The 18,700-nt window shown below is 62.4% G+C and overlaps 3 protein-coding genes across 6 annotated transcripts in view; 2 read left to right on the top strand and 1 right to left on the bottom strand.

Moving 5' to 3' along the window:
• Positions 1-2,229, top strand: part of MRPL23 (mitochondrial ribosomal protein L23) — a 37,851-nt gene extending 35,622 nt beyond the window's left edge. For 2 of the 4 annotated variants that reach the window (XM_031652736.1, XM_031652737.1), the window contains exon 6: positions 415-2,228. In XM_031652736.1, the coding sequence (XP_031508596.1) occupies positions 415-599 (185 nt within the window). In that variant the 3' untranslated portion in view covers positions 600-2,228. Of the gene's footprint in view, positions 1-414 lie in introns of all 4 variants that reach the window. The other 2 variants (XM_031652738.1, XM_021925311.2) reach the window with 2 other exon arrangements.
• An 8,850-nt stretch (positions 2,230-11,079) lies between these two features.
• LOC108581861 (H19 opposite tumor suppressor) lies at positions 11,080-12,084 on the top strand. The gene is given in 3 exon segments (XM_017948137.3): positions 11,080-11,213; positions 11,216-11,461; positions 11,464-12,084. Coding segments are annotated over 3 exon segments (447 nt in total). The 5' UTR covers positions 11,080-11,122; the 3' UTR covers positions 11,574-12,084.
• Positions 11,793-17,043, bottom strand: LOC103877374 (uncharacterized PE-PGRS family protein PE_PGRS54). Its single transcript, XM_009185368.3, is given in 8 exon segments — positions 11,793-11,917; positions 11,998-12,110; positions 12,206-12,340; positions 12,422-12,575; positions 12,578-12,812; positions 12,814-13,069; positions 13,072-13,243; positions 16,927-17,043. Coding segments are annotated over 7 exon segments (1,179 nt in total). The 3' UTR covers positions 11,793-11,917; positions 11,998-12,000.
• Positions 17,044-18,700: the final 1,657 nt, after the last annotated feature.

Below are 18,700 nucleotides of genomic sequence, written 5' to 3'. Positions count from 1 at the left end.
TCAGGAGTCAGGAGAGGGCCACCACTCTCCCTTCCCCTCGCCACGGTGGTCCCAGGCAGGAGGGAGCAGGCAAAGCAGCAAAGCAGGCACGGGCTTTGTGGCACACACTGGCCCTGGGTCTTTGGCTGGGCTAGGGTCACCTGAAGCTGGTGCCTGTGGGCGCCATTTTCTGGATGCTCCCCTGGTTTCTCAGTGCTGTGGGGAGGGAGAATGCCCCATGCTTCCTGCCCTGTCTTCGCCTGCCCCCACCCCAAGCTCCACTGGGTGGGGAGGAGAGGGGCACCTCCGTGGGACTCAGCTATCCCCCGATCTCCCACAGGAGCTCCAGGCCCAGAGTCCCCAGGAGGGAGCAGCCGGCAGCGCCGTTTCCGCCGTGGAGATGGGGCGTCCTGGCTTGAGTTCACTCCTTTCCAGGTGGAGCTGACGCCTTGAGACCAAGGCCAGGCCCCCCAGGCCCCAGGGCTCTGAGGCACTTTCTTGGGTCGGTGTGCTGGATGGAAGTAGGGCTGTATTTCCTAAGTCCTGCGGGGCAGACCTGGCCTCTGGAGGTGAGAATTTGCTGGGGCCTGTCCTGGGTGAAAGAGGAAAACCAGCCTTGAGAATCATCTCACAGTCCCCTCTGTCCCTCAGGTAGGATGCGTGGAACGTGGTGGAGCCACAGAGTAGGGGAACGGGGACCTCCTCAGGTGCATGGGGGTTGGGAGGTGGGTGCAAGACCCCCCGTCTCACTGAGAAGGGACTTAGAGAGTTAGATGGTGTTTCTGAGTCAGGACGGCAGGCTCAGCTGACCTCGTCCCAGAGGCGCCCAGTGAGGGCCAGGACACGGCATCCTCGCGGGGCACACGGCAGGACACGGCATCCCCGCGGGGCACACGGCAGTTCATCCTCAGAGACACTGTGTGTAGGAGGGAGGAGAAGCCCACACCTCTCTGAGGCAACCTTCGGGACCGCCAGGGGCCCCTGAGCACCCCGCCCACCTTTCCCCCGGCGCCCAGGCGGGGCGGTGCTCTCTGCCCTCCTTTGAGCTCTGCAGTATCCTGGGACTTTGAACTCTCTGTCCTGCTCGCTCTGTCTGTGCTGGGGAGTGGGCAGGAGTGGACAGACAGAGATCTGACCTTCTCCAAGAGTCCCAGCCATGGGAGCCTTCACCTTCTAGAAAGTTCCTCCTGTTTCTCTGTGCCTACCACGAGGCTCATCCTCACACCTGAGGACTGTCTCCCTGCTGGTAGGCTCACCGCGTGGAGGAAAGGGGGCCTCTGGTCGCCTTCCCCACAAGCACAGACACACACAGTGTCACAGGGCAGTTGAGACTATGTGACTGAGCCCAGCGGGCAGCCTGGGAGCATATCCTGGTGTGTCACCTTCCTGGCTGCAGGAGCTCAGGGACAGCCATAATCACCCTGTGCCTCAGTTTCCTCATCTGTAGAATGGGACCCGTTTGCATGAGGCACCGGGGCAGAGCCTGGAACCCACGAACCCGAGAGCAGTTGCCATCAGGCAAATATGCACTTGAGCAGAGACGTCTCCCCTAGTCCGGCTTGCTGTCATAGCCCTGCAGTTCTGGTGGTCAGAGCACACCTGTCTCCTGGCAGCTGGAGGCCACAGTGCCCCCGAGTTTGGGACATGCCCTTCTCTGCATATCCGTACCACTTCCTCAAGGCTATCGGCCAGCCCCTCCCGCCTAAGGCACCCCATGGCACCTCCTGGGAGATCTTCAGACCCAGGGCAGGTGGGGGCTGGGTCTGCCCTTCCTTGGGTGCTCCATATCTGTTATGGGCACGGACTGTGAGCTGGTGCCAAGAAGGACAGTGGCATCAGGCCAGGCCAAACTGCCACACACAGCTGGCAGCAGGGCCATTGATCGCAGACGATCAGGCTTCAGGCTGTCTGACACGGGCTCTCTGCTCCTCCTTGGACAATTGTAGCATTCAAGTGTTAAATCGATTTTTAAAAATAAATTTTTCTACTTCTTTTTTTTTTGAGACAGGGTGTCACTCTCTTGCCCAGGCTGGAGTGCAGTGGTGCGATCATGGCTTGCTACAGCCTCAACACCCTGGGCTCACACGATCCTCTCGCCTCAGCCTCCCACAGAACTGGGGATGCAGGTGCCTGCCGCTGCGCCTGACTGGTTTTTGGTAGAGATGGGGTCTCACTGTGTTGCTCAGGCTGGTCTCCAACTCTTGGACTCAAGCTGTCTGCCCACCTTGGCCTCCCAAAATACTGAGATTACAGGTGTGAGCCACCTCACCTGGCCCCAAATAAAACAATTTAAAAAGGAAAAAAGTGTATGTGTGGCGGGAAGAGGAGGGCGAGGGCCGGAAAGGAGCTGAAGGAAACAGACCCACGCAGAACAGCTGGCACCCACGCCCGCCTCGACGCTCCTATCCCTTCACCTCAGAGCCGAGCAGGCGCTGGGGGGCGCGGGGAGCTTCTGGCCTTTCTGGTGAAGTGACTCTTTTCTGGAACTTTCCAAACATCCTCCCCCACCTGCAACGCCTCCCACCGCCTTTCCTTCCTTCTTTCTCACTCCCTTCCTTATTCCTTATTGTTCGTCACAGACAAAGTTCCTGGGTAGGAGTGTGGGCAGCTGCCATTTGGGACCCATGGGGGCCTCCTGCCATTGGGCAGCCCCTCTCCCTGGCTTGTGGGGAGGCTGAGGTGAGCCCGGGTCTGCCTCTCCCACCACATGGGAGTGCAGGATCCTGGTCGGTGGCAGACACCCACTGGGAAGGTGGCAGGCCGACGGTCGTTTGCAAAAGGATGGGGACATTCGGGCACAGCACAGGGGCATTTACTCAGTCGACAGCACCCTGACTGGCAAGATTGCAGAGGTTCCCTTCCTTGCTGAGACACCCATGAAACACACAGCGGGCTGCTCAAGGGGGTGCAGGAGGCAGGAGTGGGGACAGCTCAGAGGTGGGTGTGGCACAGGGTTCATGGCATAAGAGGGGTGGCCTCGGGAGCTGGGGCGGGGGCAGCCTGGAGCCAGCAGCCCTGAGGCCACGTATATCCACAGCATGTTGGCAGTGATAGCTCTGACGGGTGGCAGGGGAGCAGGCTCTGAGCTTGTCTGACCTGTGAGCATGCAGTGGCCTGGTGGCCTCGGCCCTCCTTGCCAGCCTCTTTCTAAGGCCAAGCCTGTGCTCTCCAGCCAGAGAAGTCATGTTGGGCTGGGCTGGGCAGACCTGGGCAGGGCAGGGCAGGGCAGGGCTGGGCTGGGCAGGGCAGGGTTGGGCTGAGCTGGGCAGAACTGGGCAGGGCAGGGCAGGGCTGGGCTTAGCTGGGCAGAGCTGGGCAGGGCAGGGCTGGGCAGGGCAGGGCTGGGCTGTGCATGGCCGGGCAGGGCTGTACTGGGCAGGGCTGGGCAGAGTTGGACTGAGCAGGGCAGGGCAGAGCTGGGCATGGCTGGGCAGGGCTGGACTGGGCAGGGCAGGGTTGGACTGGACAGGGCTGGACTGGGCAGGGCAGGGCAGGGCTGGGCAGGGCTGGGCAGGGCTGGGCAGAGCAAGGCTAGGCTGGGCAGGGCTGTGCTGGGCAGGGCTGGGTAGAGTGGGCGATGGTGTCCATCCTGCTTAGTGGCTTCATCCCACAGGAAGTCTGGGTAGCTTTTTCTGACCACCCCTCAATGCCGGGGGCCTAGGCTGGGCAGGTGGAGGTGGGGGTCCATTCTAGGCTCTAGACCCAAGGCCTTCCTGCTGCTCAGAGGTTCCTAGGCTCAGCAGAGAGTGCGGGGGCAGAAGGTCTGAAATTCTATGTCCTTGGGATCCCATCTGCCTGTCCTTCCCGCCCAGCCCAGCCCAGTCTATCTGCTCCCCAGCCTCCTATGCCCCCCATTGGTGTGCACGAGTGACATGAGTGTCCTGCACACCCTCGGTCCTGTTGTCTGTCTCCCCCATCGCCCGCCACCCACGTTGTCCCCACTGTCTTAGGCTGGCAACCCCTTCGGGCAGGGGCTGTGTCTGCCCAAGTCACAGAACACTTGAAATTCAGTCTTAAGTTGTTGGGTGATGGAGTCCCAGATGTGGGAGGCTCAGCCAGACCCTCTTGGGCTGCCCACCCGGAGAGCGACTGGGGCTGAGAGCCTCGCCTGGGGCCGCTGTACAGCTGCCACCTCCCGCCTCCCACCTCCCGCAAAGGCCTGGGAGTGGGGCCCAAGGCAGCTGCAGCCCCACAGCCTGGCCTTGACCCTGGGCTGCCCCACAGCCCCCCTGCTGGCTCCATGCCCACTGGGAAAACAAGCTCCTTATCTCGAATGCTTCCTGTGAACTGCAAACAGCCACGTGTCCCTTGGGAGCCTCTCTTGGTGAACGTGCCCTCTGTCCCACGACCCAGGGTGAGGCTGTTCACCCTCGGGCAGGGGGCCACCGGGACTGGAGGCTCTAGGCCTGGGATGAGGGGAGGGGACCCGCGGCAGGGCAGAGCCAGGCTGCAGCTCTGACCCATGGAGACCACGGCATGGGGAGGGTGAGCAGAGGAGGGGACAGGATGGTTTGGGTCCAAGGCCTGGTTGCACAGGAGGGCTGGGGATGGGGGAGGGGAGCACAGGCCAGAAAGGCTGGGGCCGTGGGAGCTAGCTAAGAAGAGGGTTCCGGGTGGCAGCAGCAGGCAGGGACCCTCCTGGCGGCCCCAGGGGCTCCCTCCCTCCCAGACCCCTTTCTCCTTCCTGGGGCCTAGAGCTTCCTCCACGTCCTTTTCCCCGCCCCCGCCTTTCCCCTCTCTCTCACCCCGCTCAAACATGCTGTGACCTTTCCAGGGCCCCTGGACATCACTCACTGGGTGACAGAGGTTGACAGGCATGGAGCTAAGGAATGGGAGGCAGGGCGGGGGCAGCCAAGCCTCTCCAGCAGCTCCCTTCCCGCTTGCCCCACAGACGGGCCTCCCTGGACGGTCCCGGGTCAGCACACATGCTCCCAGGCACTTCCTTCCCCCAGGGGGCCCAGATCCTCCTGCTCAGGCCGACACATCCCACCTGGGCCTCAGAAACCTCTTTGGAAAGGGACAGTCACCTCAGAGTGGCAAGCACTTAAGAGACCCCACCAGGCCGATGTGCCATGGTGGCAGGCAGGGTGTGTCTGGAGAGAAGGGGGACGTGTCCCCAGCTGGGCCTGGGGACGGCTCTGTGGGAAAGTGCCATCTGGTCCCAGCCCCGGGTCTCCAACCTTCAGACTCCTCGGGGTCTCTGTGGCCTGGCAGAGGTTGGTGGCCCCTCAGTGGAGGTGAGGCCCCTCCTGGGTCACCACTGCACACTGGCCTGCTGGGAAGCTGGGGTTCTGGGCCACTGCCTGCCCTGGACGTGGAGGGGGGCATCAGGCCAGACCCCCGAGGGGCTCGCAGGGCTCCGGGAGGCCCTGGCAACCCCAGGGTGCCCCCAAGCCCTCAGAAGGGTTGTCCCTACTTGGAGAGGCCCACACAGCCAGGTGGACAGAAACAGCCATCACGGTGGCCCTTCCCTGTCCGCCCTCTCGCCAGTGGCCCACGGTGCAGTCCAGGCAGCACCAGACAGAGCTCAGGGCAGGGAGGGGAGACCTGTACTGGCTTCACAGAGGTCTGAGAGGGGCTAGCCCCTGTGCAGACAGACCCCTGAAGCACCTCCAGAGCCGCTGGCCCACCTGAGGTCCTTCCCAGAGGCCATTCTGGACCCCCTGACCCCATGTACCTGTGCCACAGGGCTGTGAGTGCCCCAGCCCCAGGACCTCCAAGTTTCTCGCTAGAGGGACAAGGAGGAGGAGGGCAGGCCTGCAGGCTCCACACTCTCTGGTTGGGGACGCCCAAAGGGGGCAGCCACCATGCCGGGAAGTTGGGGTGGGCAGAGGAGCAGTGGTGCCAGGACCCCCAGGCTGTGCCACCACCCCAGACCCTGAACAGTGGGCTAGTGTGTGGGCCTGGGGAGTGAAGGCCCAGGCCGGGCTGAGTCTCGCTCCATAAACCCTGGCTGGCCGGAGGTACAGACATCACAGTGTTGACACAGGGGTGATGTCACTACCGGCCAATGGGGAGCCCCTCGGGGGCCCTGCATGTGCCTCTCTGTGCTCCCAGGGCCGCCACCATGCACGCTACATGCTCTAAATGCCGCCTGCGTAATAAACCGGTTTTTCTAAATGTCCTTTGGGGCCCTGCTTCCCCCCGGGCCCCATCTCCTACTCATCCCACCCCACCCTTGGGCCCAGCCTGTGAGCCAAGTGGGAGTGGGGAGTGGCAGAGAGCCCTGGGCCTGCCCGCTCCCACAGGCATGTGGGCCCCAGAGCCTTCACCTCGCCAGCCTCTCTTCCATCTGCCACAACCCCAGCTGCCACCATGGCTCTCCACAGTCACCCCTGGGCCGTCTCTTCCTCCTGTTGGGAGAATGTACCTCCTGGGAGAGCCCGAGGCCCCCTCTCTGCTCCTTGCTCCCCTGTCTGTCTCCCCTGCCCTGCCCTGCCCTGCCCTGCCCATGGGTCCGTGTGCTCAGAGCTGGCTACATATCCTGTGGCTGCCTATGATACGCGGCTCCCCCAGGCAGGGCTGGACCCTGGGCACCTCTTTGCCCCCGGGGCTGACCCCTCTCTCTGTTGGAGGTCAGCCGATTCTGAAGCCTCCAAGCCACCTTTCTACTCCTCGATTCCGTGGCCTGGTCTCCACTCCCCCCGGGCTTCAGGGTACATGCTGCTCTGCGGCCTCCCCGCACGCCAGCCTTCATGCACCCTGCTCCTGCGGCCTCAGAGCCTTGGCATCTCCCCCGACTTCCAGCCAGGCAGTCAGGTTTCTGCAATGTGGGGCCCATGGTCAGTGTCCCCTACAGCCCTGCCAACCCTTCTCCCTGGGGGTCCGCCCTGCATCCCCTTCCCAGGAGCTTGCTGTGCACCCACTGCTGGGCCTCCCAGCCTAGGGGCTTGGCACGTGCCTGTTAGCAGAGGCACCGGGCAGGAGGAGGAGGAGGAGCCTTCAGCGCCTGGCGCCCGTGTGTGTTTACTGGTCCGGCCCCAGCCCCGCGCCGCTCCCCGCGGACCCGGCCTCCCGCCTGTGTCCAGCCAGGTGTTGGGTGATGGAGCAGGGCTCCCTAAGGACAAGGAGCACAGTGTCTGCTTTCTTTGCAAGCACAGTGCTGACAAGGAACAGAATACCCACAGCGACTGCTTCCAGGAAACGGCTGCAGGGCGGGCGGGAGCCTCCGCCTCGCAGCCCCTTCCCAGCAAGCCTCCTGCAGGTGGTCTTCCAGGAAGGGGCCCCCGCTGGCTTCCCTCAGCCCTGGAAAGGGGCCAACGGTGTCACCAGGAGCAGGCTGGGGAGCGGGGCAGAGCGGGGAGAAGGAGAAAGGAGAGGCGCGGAGGAGGGAAGGCGGGATGGGGCGCAGGCCTGGGCTACGCCTAGTGTGGTTACCGCAGCCTCAGGGGAGAGCAAGGCCGACCACAGCTCCTTCTTCAACCTTCCAGTCCCCCTTTTGGGAAGTCACAAGATCTCCACTCAGGTCTTTGGCTCTCTGGGGCTTGTCAGGCATCACACACACACACACACACACACACACACACGGGCACACCCGCCTGAAAACACGAGCAAGCTGGGCCGCTGTGGGACGCCATTCCCTGAGACCCAGCTGGGGTCCGGTTGAGGGGCTGACCTCCTGGCCCCCATGCTGGGAGGGCCGAGGAGGGCCCCCGCCCGGACCCACTGCACCCTTAGCTCTGAGTGCTCAGATCCCACACCATGTCTAGAGAGAAGGAAATCATTTATCTTCCCGGGAGCTCAGGGTCGGGGAGAGGGGGCTGCCCTCCTTGGAGCCCCAACTGTTTTCTTTGAGACTTCCCAGGGCGCATCATAGTCAGACCCCAAACGTCGCTTCATCCCTGTTTAAAGAACTTTACTTCCTTCTTAGAGTTGGGCTTTTCTGTCTTCATTCAATGGTATACCAAGTGCCCTGCCTCCATCCCATCCCCAGCTGCTCCTAATCCCTGCCTCAAAACGTGCTCCTGGGTCACAGAATTCATGCCAAGACACGAACCCACACAAAGGCACAAGACACACACAGCCAGGCTCAGGGGTCCACCCTCCAGGGAACACCACCCCACTTTGGGGCCACGATCACACACACGCCCCGCGGAGCATCTCCGGGCCGGACAGGACCCACACCGTCCGCAGCCCGGACGGGCAGGTTAACTGGTCAGCATGCAGAGACCTGCCAAGTGGAGACCCCACTCCCAGGCACAGACGCACAGCTGTGGATGCACACACTTGGTGACAAGATAGCTGAGGTCCCGTGCCCTGGGAGTGCATGGCTGCACAGGCCATCCGGCGGCCCTCAGGGCCACAGGGATTCGCCTGGAGATGTGTGCACCGAGGGCCCAGCGTGGCCTCAGCAGCAGCACACGCCTCGAATCCTCTTCTCTAACTGGGTGACTTGATCTTCACTCAACCTAAACGTGCCACAGAAACTTGGGTGGGTGGAGGGTCCAGGTGTGAAGACCCCAGCGCCTGACAGGGTCAGGGACGTGGCCAGAAGCCTGGGCACCTCGGGGTCTCCCCGAATGGTGGAAGTTCCTCCCTCCCCAGATTTCCCAGCACCTTCGCAGGCAGCCACAACCCCCGCCCCGGCCCCGCCACCCCCATGTTGGGGTTCAGGAGTGAAATTCCAGCCCCTGTTTGCTTCTCCACACTGAAGTCAGTGCAGGGGCATTTTGAAAGTGCCTTTGGGTGTCGGGGCACCCAGAGCCTGTCTAACAACCCTCTCTAAGCCCCTTTTCTAAAAAGCAGGAAATCGGGTTGGGCCAAAGATAAACACACATTCCAACCTGGCAGGTCGTTCAGAGCTGGGGGCTTGGGCGGGCTCCCAGCCCCCGCCCCGGGGCGCGGCAGGAGGCTCCGAGGCTGACCACCTGCTGCAGGGGCCCCCAGGCCTGTGGCTCCCCACCTGCCTGCCTCACTCTGAGGTTCAGCCCCCAGAATGCTGCCCTCACTACTTCCCTGTCTCAGGGCCGGTGGCCCAGATCCTCTCTGGCACTCAGGGGCTGCCGTGGGGACACCACCCCGGGAACTGCCCTAGGAAGCCCGTTCTGCTGCAGGGAGCAGAGGAACATGGGCTGCCCAGAGGTAGGCACTGCGCCTGTGTACATGTTCTGCTCTCAGGGGGAAGCCAGCGTGGACACAGCCGTGGACAGTGCTGGGAGATGGCGGGGGCCACCAGGAGGCTTGTGTCCCTTCCCCATCCGGTGTGAGAAGGAGAAGCCCTGTCCCCATACAGCTCCCAGGTGGAAACTCCAGAGCAAACGTGTCATTCATACACTCCTGGGCCCAGAGGTGTGGATGTGACCAGCATGCCTGTTCTCTCCAAGTGACCAGGAGGAGACAGCCCCTAGGAGCTGAGGCAGGTGACGAAGGCCTGAGGCCCCATTCCCATGCGCCCTTCCCCAGGCAGGGATTTGAAGCGGGCAAAGTCTTCTGTGTTCCCCAGGTGAGGTTTTCTGGGCGCCCCCTCCCCCTCCCTACAGTTCCCCTGCCCCGCCACCCTGGGCACCCCGGGGGCTGCCTGCTGCGCCCTGCAGCCGCCACCTGGGGAAGCTGGCTCTTATCTCCTGAGCCCCGCTTTGTAAACCTCCTGCAGCGTTGGGCGTTTATAATAAAGGCCGTTTATAGACCTGACTCTTGACATGTAATGGATGGGCTACTTCATCCTGCCGGCCAAAACCCACTTGGGTAAGTCAGATTGGCCTGTAGGGTCAGGAAGATGAATGCAGCCTCACCCTGGGCTGGCCCCAGCGACCTCTGACCTCCTCCATGAGATGGCGGCCAGTCCCAGAGGCACCATCCCAGAGGCTTCAAGAAACTCCCTCACCGGATGTCTACGTGCATCCTGGGGGGTGACCATCCGCCCAGGTTTTAGCACACAAGTGTGTCCCTGGAAACCCCTCAGTCTCTGACAGACCCCAGGGCCCACAGCTGGATGGGGACGGGGCAAGAGAGGGTGCAGAGGGGAGGCCAGACCCAAGGGGCGTGGGTAACCACCCTGCTCTTCCGCCCTGGACACCAAGACCCCAAGGGCGGCTGGGCCGGTAGGGGAGGGGCGTCCCTAACCGCCTTCCTGTCTGTTCTTTGTCAGTCGGGGAGGCATTTTTCCTGACAGCTCTGTGCACTGGGAATGGGGGTGGAAGGCAGGGGGGAGGAGGGAAGGAATGGGGAGGCCGGGACCCCACCCTTATTTCCAGGGGCTGCCCCTTGTGTTCCCAGCGCCTGCAGAGTGAGGGGCTGGGGGCTGGGAGGCCTGGCTGAGGGAGCTGCCGGCCGCTGGCCTCTGTGGGGAAGCTGACCCTGAACCCGTGAGTGGGCTGCCTTGGCACCTGGGAAGCAAACCCCTGCATGCCAGGGTTCTTGGGGCTCCAGCAGCAAGACCCCAGGGAGAGATCTCGGGAGCCCCTCACCCTAGGCCCTCCTGCCCCTCCTTCACCTCCTCTCTGTGGCCACCCTCAACTCCTTCCGCCTTCCTCCTGGCCCCCTGGCCTCCTTAGGACCTCCACCCCAAGGCCACCTGCCCACTCCCACCCCCACCCCTTGGCTCCTTGTGTGGGGGCCGTCCCTCCGGCGTGGCCCCGGCTCCCACCCACAGCAACAGGGGAGCAGGAACAGGACTGGCAAGGGGTTCGTGCCCCTCTTGGGATGGGGTCTCCCAGAGCACCTTGTGGGCCTCCCAGAGTGGCATGGCCAGCCCTCTCCCAGTCACCTAGTCTGAGCCTCAGGAGTGTGGGGCCAGCACCAAGGTGTCATTCTGATGGGACTTTGGGGTGGCAGGAGGCACTCGTTTGGGGGTGCCTTGGTGGTCCCTGACCCCTGCCTCAGAACCCAGGACCCCTCCGCCAGCCCAGGCCCTCCCACTCTGGAGCCCCTGGTCCTACAGCCCCTCCACCCCCATCACTGCGTGCTGACCGCCTGCCCTGCGCCCCTGATGTCCACACACCCTCTGCTCACCCCACCCCTGGTGTGTGCTGTGCTGCACCCATCCCCGAGTCCCCCACCCTGGAACCCCCATCCCCTTTTCATGGACTCCTCCCCCTCCCCCTCCCTCCAGCCCCCCTCTGCCCAAGGCTGGCCTCCCCCATGTCAGGCCCACAGCCCCAGATTCCAGAGTCCCTGAGACAAGTTGCTGTAACAGTGTTTATTGATGATGAGTCCAGGGCTCCTGCTGAAGCCCTGGTGGGGAGGGGCACAGGGCGAGATGGGGCGTAATGGAATGCTTGAAGGCTGCCCCGTGATGTTGGAGCTTCCAGACTAGGCGAGGGCAGAGTGAGGCCTCGGGCACACAGCCGGCGCCCAGTCACCCAGCCCAGATGAAGGGCGGCCGGGCCCTGGGCGGGCACTTGCCAAGGTGGCTCACACTCACGCACACTCGCACCGAGACTCAAGGCCGTCTCCACAACTCCAACCAGTGCAAATGACTTAGTGCAAATTAAATTCAGAAGGGACGGGGGAAACAGAGTCGGGGAGGCTTTGAATCTCTCAGAGAAAGGAAAGACAGGAAAGCTCAGAAACAAAGAGACAGAAGGATGAAGAAGAAGAAGAGGGAGGTGGTGGGGACGGGGTCATCCCGCTGGAGGAGCTCAGCTCTGGGATGACGCGGTGGCTGGTGGTCAACCGTCCGCCGCAGGGGGTGGCCATGAAGATGGAGTCGCTGGTGGGGGGTGGGTGCTGCGGGCGCTGCTGGTCCAATGGCGTCTTTGGTGTTGGGTTGATGAGGTCTTGTTCCTCTAGCTTCACCTGCAAATAGCGACACGTGGGTTGGGTGGGGGCAGGGTGCTCGGGGGCCTGGAGGCTTCCGGAAGGAGCGCTGGTGCTCACCTTCCGGAGCCGATTCCTGAGTCAGGTAGTGCAGTGGTTGTAAAGTGCAGCGTGTTCGAGTCCAACTAGAGGGTTTTGTGTCCGGATTCAAAGGCCCAGGCTTGAGCTGGGTAGCACCATTCTGCGGATGGAGAAGGAGTGAGGTCCCACTCAGCTCCTCTCACGTGCCCCCCACCCCAGGTGTGGCAGGAGGCCCCGTACCTTTCATGTTGTGGGTTCTGGGAGCCCAGAGGGCAGCTGTAGTGTGCCGACTCCGTGGGAGAAGTAAAGAAACAGACCCGCTTCTTGCCGCAGCCCCACCAGCCTAGGATGTTCTGTAGGAGACAAAGGTGGGGGGAGTGAGATGGTGGCCCGGCCGGGCGGTCTGGGCAGGGCCCCGTCCCGACGCAAGGAGGGCAGACATGCTTACCAGGAAGGCCGGACGCGCCCCTTCTGTCCTCGCCGTCACACCGGACCATGTCATGTCCCACTCGGCAAGTCCGCCGGACCTGGCGTCCCGGCCTTCGGCAGCTGGTGGGCACGTCCACCCCGACTGGAGACCTGGCTGTGGGGAGAACGAGAGAGGTGTTAGTTGTGTGGGAAGGGGCGGGTGGGGGCTCAGGGTGGCAGAGGAGAAAAAACTCACCCTCGTCTCCAGCCCGAACGCTGAGGCACCGATCCCGGCTCCGTCGTCGCCCGTGAGGCCCGCCTTGGCCACGGGCTCTGGAGGCCAGTGCCTCCCGCTCGCCGCCTGCTGTGCTCCTCACCCCTGCCTGCGCCAGCCTCCCTCCTGAGAGCTCTCATTCACTCCGCCCCGCCCGCCTCGCCTAGTCTGGTCTCGCCCCATGCCCTTGACTCCCCTGGATGCTGTACTGCCTGCCAAGCCAGCCCCAGGGGCTGAGCGGTGAGGGCATACAGTGTCACCAAGTCCACTGTGGGCCCTCTCCGCACCAGACCCTGGGCCGCAGTGCCTCGTGGGAACGGCGCCCGCAGGCCGAGCCCCTGCAGCCTCCTTGCTGCGTAATGTCCCGGGGCCCCTCCCGTGGCCGCTTCGCCCTCCTGGTGACGTCCTGCTGCTACTCCCCGAGCACTGCCTGTCTTCCCGCTCTCCAGCCCTCGAGGCTCCGGCATAGGCCTGAGAAAGCCCTGCCAGAGCTGCCCCTGTGCCTGCTACTAAATGAATTGCGGTGGGTGAGGTGGCAGCTGGGGACCCCTCTGTTTTGTGTCCCCTGCCTTGTCCCTGTCTGACCCGGGCCTGGGGTATCACCCCACGTGCTGGACCCTACGCTGGCCACCCTGCGCTCCGTCCCTGCCCTCTTGCCCTTTCTGCCTGGGATGAGCCCGCAGCCCCCCAGCCGTGTGCAGTCTCGGCTCCCCCCGAGAAGATGTCACCTTTTCTAACTTTCCTGCCCCCATCCTGCCCCTCTGCCGGGAGGGTGTCTGCTTCTCCCCGCCAGCCCTCGATCCCCTAAACCTCCTTCTTTCAGAAGGCTGGGGAAGCGAGGCCTGGGGAGGGAAGGGACTCACCTGCCCGGCAGATGGGGTTCTCACCTGCCCGCTGCTGCCAGCTACACCTCCGTTGCCCAGGCCCTGGGATCAAACCCTGCCCATCAGCTCCCCTCGTCCAACCAGCTGCCACGTCCTGTAACCAAAAGTGACCGGGATGAATGTCTGGCTCCCCCTTCTCTCCAGCCCTAGCTCGGGCCCATCGCCCCCAGCTGATGTTGCTCCGTCTGCACGATGCCTGGGCGCCTACTCCACACTCCTCACTGGCCCCAGACCCCACAGCCCTGCCCCGAGCTAGCCCCTCCACCCGTCGTCACGCCTGCCAGACTCCAGATGTCCAAGGTGCTCCTTGGCTCCCACAAACTCTCCTCCAGCACCCCATCTTCCCCTGGTTGCCCCACGGTTCCCCACTTCCCCAGTTTCCCCCGTTACCCCCCACCCCTCCCACCCCCTCCCTCACCCTGCTCCTTGGCCCTAGCCCGGGCTTTTTCTAACTGGGGTGGCCCCGCCCAGAATTCCCGCCCCTGCCCTGCCGGCCAATCAGAGCAGGGCCCTCCCGAGGGCCCCCGCAGGGCCCACCTCCGCCCTGGACAGTTCCAGCACACGTCTCTCTCACCCAGCACCCATCCTGGAATTCTCCAAAGACGGCCTCCCCACACCCCTCCTTTGGCATCCGGAGACAGGGCTGGGCATTGCCCCTGTCGTCTCCCTCAGGGTCGAGGACTTCTCCCTCCCAGACTGCTGTCTTCCCTCAGGGGGCACCATGCCTGCTGCTCCCTGCCTGCCAGCGCCCTGCACGTACTTTGCACATGACTGGGGGCCGACTGCGGGTCCCTGAGGACTTGGATGGCACACAGAGCCCTTTCCTGCCAACACCACGGACGGCTCAGACCTCACGTTTGCTCCAGGGGTCCCGGAAGTCCACGGGGTGTGGTTCCTGGAGAGTGGGGGTGGGGTGCTGAGGGCAGAGGGAAGTGCCGCAAACCCCCGATGGATGCGGTGCCAGCCCCCAGGCCGATTCCCATCCAGTTGAACGAGCTTGTGCTCGTCACCACGGCTTCCGCAGGACAGAGTCCCCACAGCCGCTGGGCACCCTAGTCCCCTTCCCGTCCACTTTCCTGTCTGAAGACGGCATGCTGCCGGTCGTGCTCTCAGCTCCCGGGCGCACTCTACTGACAAATGGTGGGCGGCCTCACAGACTCTCCCAGGCCCCGCGGGGCACCACGGTTGGGAGTGGAGTGAAGACTGGAGAGCTTCGACTCCCCCAGCCACCCCGCTGTGGGTCCGCGGGTCACCACCTTGGCCTCTGGGGAGGGTTGTTGGGGCCCCGCGGTCCATAGGGTTCACCTCAAGTCTCGAGTGTTGAAGCCGTGAAGGGGGGCACCAGGGCCAAGGGACCCAGAGTTCATGGGTCCAATCACCCCACAGGCCCTCTGGGATGTGGAAGGGCTGGCTGCGCCTTCGGCAAACCCTCTGCTTCTATGGCCCGGCCAGGAACCGCTGGGTGCTTGCCTGCTGAGCACTGACCACCGGACTTTGTCGTGGGTGAACCCCAGCTTCACGGCATGAGAATTCTCAGGCTTTCCCATGAGTGGACCCCCAAGTTAGGAGACCAAGGCAGATCCCCACATTTTGCTAAAAGTGGAGTCCAGCCTTGGGTCACCTTCATACTGTCATGTGAGTCACCACTGCTGCCTCTCAGCCATTTCTGTCTCTATAGCTACAACCGATTCTGTGCCATTGCTGGGAGATGGGCTCATTGGGGACAGCACCCAAGACCCAAGGGAGGCTCCGGAAATACAAATGTGCCGGGCAAGGCGGCTCCCCAGGCCCCTCGCTCCCGCTCCAGCCGTTGTGGGAGGATCCGGTGGTGCTGCCCTGGAATTTCACTCCCAGCAATGCACGGACACAGGGAACACCTGTGGGCAAATGCACCTCTCCACACGCCAACTACCACAGCCCGGATATGATGATCTCTGAGCAAGTAGCACATCCGGGCCATCGAGCATCTTAGCCCCATCAGGGTCCCCACCCCATACCGAGTACATAAACCACAGGGTGTCTGCTGTACCCACGTTAGTGGATTATCTCTGACAACACAAAGATCCTGGACCCCAAAATAAAGCAGCAGTGGCCCTCCCAGCTCTTTAGCATCTTAAGCTCCTGAATTAGCATCTCAAACCTGCATTGAATGGGCATGTTAATGTCTGGCCACTTAGGGCTGAGGAGCTCGGAGAGTTCTCTGGGGAGGCAGAAGTCAGTTCAGTAAAGAGTTGGATTTGAGCGCTGTCCTTAGAGTCGGATCTGTGCTCTGCGATACATGTGGAAAGTGTAAGATTTTGCTGGAACACGCTGTGATCATCACATAAGTAGGCGTGACTTGAGTCCCAAACAATGACACCGAAGCCCTCAGAGTGCGAGCCGGGGCCACAGGGCTGTGGATATGGCCCCACCTGAAGACCTGGTGCAGCTCCCATGAGTGTCCTATTCCCAGATGACCCCCGTGAACCCTGCGGCACCTGGCGTGGGTGACCCGGGACATTTCCACGGGCGAACCCCAACCGGGGCGCGCTCGGACTATGATGTGTGAGCCTGCACTGCCGCCGCGCGGCCACTTCCGATTCCACAACTACAACCAATTCCGCGCCGTCCGGGCAGTGAGACCGAAGGGGAAGCCTCTAGAAATACACATGTGCTATGCAAGAGTCCCCGGGTTCTTGTGCCTGCCAGAGACCCTACGAGAAGGGTCTCATGCTGAGGCCGAGATCCCCATCATCCAAAGAATGGGGACACCTCATTGTCTCCCAGGTATCTCCTCTCATCGCCCCAACCCTCAATAGTGCACCCTGGGGTGAATCAGACACGTAGCCCGATGTGGCGCCCATGAGTGTCCTATCCCTCACGACCCCTGGGAACCCTGCGGCGCCTGGCTTGCGTGACCCGGGACATTTCCGTGGGCGAACCCCAGCCGGGGAGGGCTCGGGCTGTGATGTGTGAGCCTGTACTGCCGCCGCGCGGCCACTTCTGATTCCACAACTACAACCGATTCTGTGCAATCCGGGCAGTGAGATCGAAGGGGAAGCCTCTAGAAATACACATGTGCTATGCAAGAGCCCCCAGGTTCTTGTGTCTGCCAGAGACCCTGTGGGAGGGGTCTCACGCTGAGGCCGAGATCCCCATCATCCAAAGAATGGGGACACCTCATTGTCCCCCAAGTATCTCCTCTCATCAACCCAACCCTCAATAGTGCACCCTGGGGTGAATCAGACACGTAGCCCGATGTGGCTCCCATGAGTGTCCTATCCCTCACGACCCCCGGGAACCCTGCGGCACCTGGCTTGCGTGACCCGGGATGTTTCCACGGGCGAACCCCAGCGGGGGCGGGCTCGGGCTGTGATATGTGAGCCTGCACTGCCGCCGCGCGGCCACTTCTGATTCCACAACTACAACCGATTCTGTGCAATCCGGGCGGTGAGACCGAAGGGGAAGCCTCTAGAAATACCCATGTGCTATGCAAGAGCCCCTGGGCTTTTGTGCCTGCCAGACACCCTGTGGGAGGGGTCTCACGCTGAGGCCGAGATCCCCATCATCCAAAGAATGGGGACACTTCACTGTCCCCCAAGTATCTCCTCCAATCTCCCCAACCTTCAACAGTGCACCCTGGGGTGACTCAGGCACGTAGCCCGATGTGGCTCCCATGAGTGTCCTATCCCTGATGACCCCCGTGAACCCTGCGGCGCCTGGCCTGTTGACCTGGGACATTTCCGCAGGGGAACTGCAGGTAGCCGGGCTTGGGCTATGATGCGTGAGCCTGCCCTGCCGCCACACAGCCACCTGTATTTCCATACCTTCAACTGATTCCGTGGCATCCGGGCAGCGAGACTCCAGGAACACTTGTGCACTATGCTTGGCAGGCTCCCAGGATCCCTGTTCCTGCCGAAGGCCTTGTGGGAAACAGTTCCCTCTGGAGCATGTGCTTGAGTCCTTGGGTCCCAGTCATTACCACCTCAGAACACAGGGATCCCTCATTTCAGAAGTCTCTGCTTTCCTGTCCCAACTTCAGTCCCTGACCAAGGTGATACGGGGCCATGGTCCTCTGATGAGGTCCTTGAGTCTGATTCCAGCAGCATACAGTCTCCAGGGCAGAGCCGAGGTGGGGCTCTGGAAAATGCACCGTCAGGCTCATACGAGCACATGTTGGCCAGGTGTACAGATTCCACAGCACAAGGCAGGCGATTGGGCACAGACCGCACGGTGCACAAACACCACTGATCCCCATCCTTTGTCAATTCCACAAACCGCGGGATGTCTGCTGCACCCACATTAGCGGATTATCTCAGGCAACACAAGGATCCTAGACCCCAGAATAAAGCAGCAGTGACACTCCCAGCTCTTTAGCATCTCAAGCTCCTGAATTAGCATATCAAACCTGCACTGAATGGGAATGTTAATGTCTGGCCGTTTAGGATTGACGAGTTTAAGAGTGTTCACTGGGGAGGCAATTGTCAGTTCAGTAAAAGGCTCGGGATTTTGGGGGCTGTCCTTAGTCGGATCTATGCTCTGGGATGGATGTGGAAAGTGTAAGCTTTTGGCGGAACTCGTTGTGCTCATCACGCTGGTAGGCGTGACTTGAGTCCCAGGCCATGTCACTGAAGGCCTCAGAGTACGACCCGGGGCCACGGGTTGTGGATATGGCCCGATAAAAAGACCTGATGTGGCTTCCATGAGCATCCTATTCCCAGAAGACCTCCGAGAACCCTGGGGCACCTGGCTTGGGTGACCCGGGACGTTTCCGCGGGTGAACCCCATCCAGAGAGGGCTCGGGCTGTGATGTGTGAGCCTGCACTGCCGCCGCACGGCCACTTTTGATTCCACAACTACAACCGATTCTGTGCCATCAGGGTGGTGAGACTGAAGGGGAAGCCTCTAGAAATACACATGTGCTACGCAGGAGCCCCCGGATTCTTGTGCCTGCCAGAGACCCTGTGGGAAGGACCTCACGCTGAGGCCAAGATCCCCATCATCCAAAGAATGGGGACACCTCATTGTCCCCCAAATATCTCCTCTCATCTCCCCAACCTTCAGCAATGCACCCTGAGGTGAATCAGACACATAGCCCAACGTGGCTCCCATGAGCGTCCTATCCCTCACGACCCCCGTGAACCCTGCGGTGCCTGGCTTGCGTGACCCGGGATGTTTCCGCGGGCGAACCCCAGCCGGGGCGGGCTCGGGCTGTGATGTGTGAGCCTGCACTGCCGCCGCGCGGCCACTTCCGATTCCACAACTACAACCGATTCTGCACCATCCGGGCGGTGAGACCGAAGGGGAAGCCTCTAGAAATTACCCATGTGCTATGCAAAAGCCCCCGGGCTCTTATGCCTGCCAGAGACTCTGTGGGAGGGGTCTCACGCTGAGGCCG

The sequence above is a fragment of the Papio anubis genome, chromosome 12 (genome assembly GCF_008728515.1).
Source record: "Papio anubis isolate 15944 chromosome 12, Panubis1.0, whole genome shotgun sequence".
Taxonomy (NCBI): domain Eukaryota; kingdom Metazoa; phylum Chordata; class Mammalia; order Primates; family Cercopithecidae; genus Papio; species Papio anubis.
The sequence above is the reverse complement of the archived record's forward strand: the minus strand, read 5'-3'. Positions and strand labels throughout refer to the sequence as shown.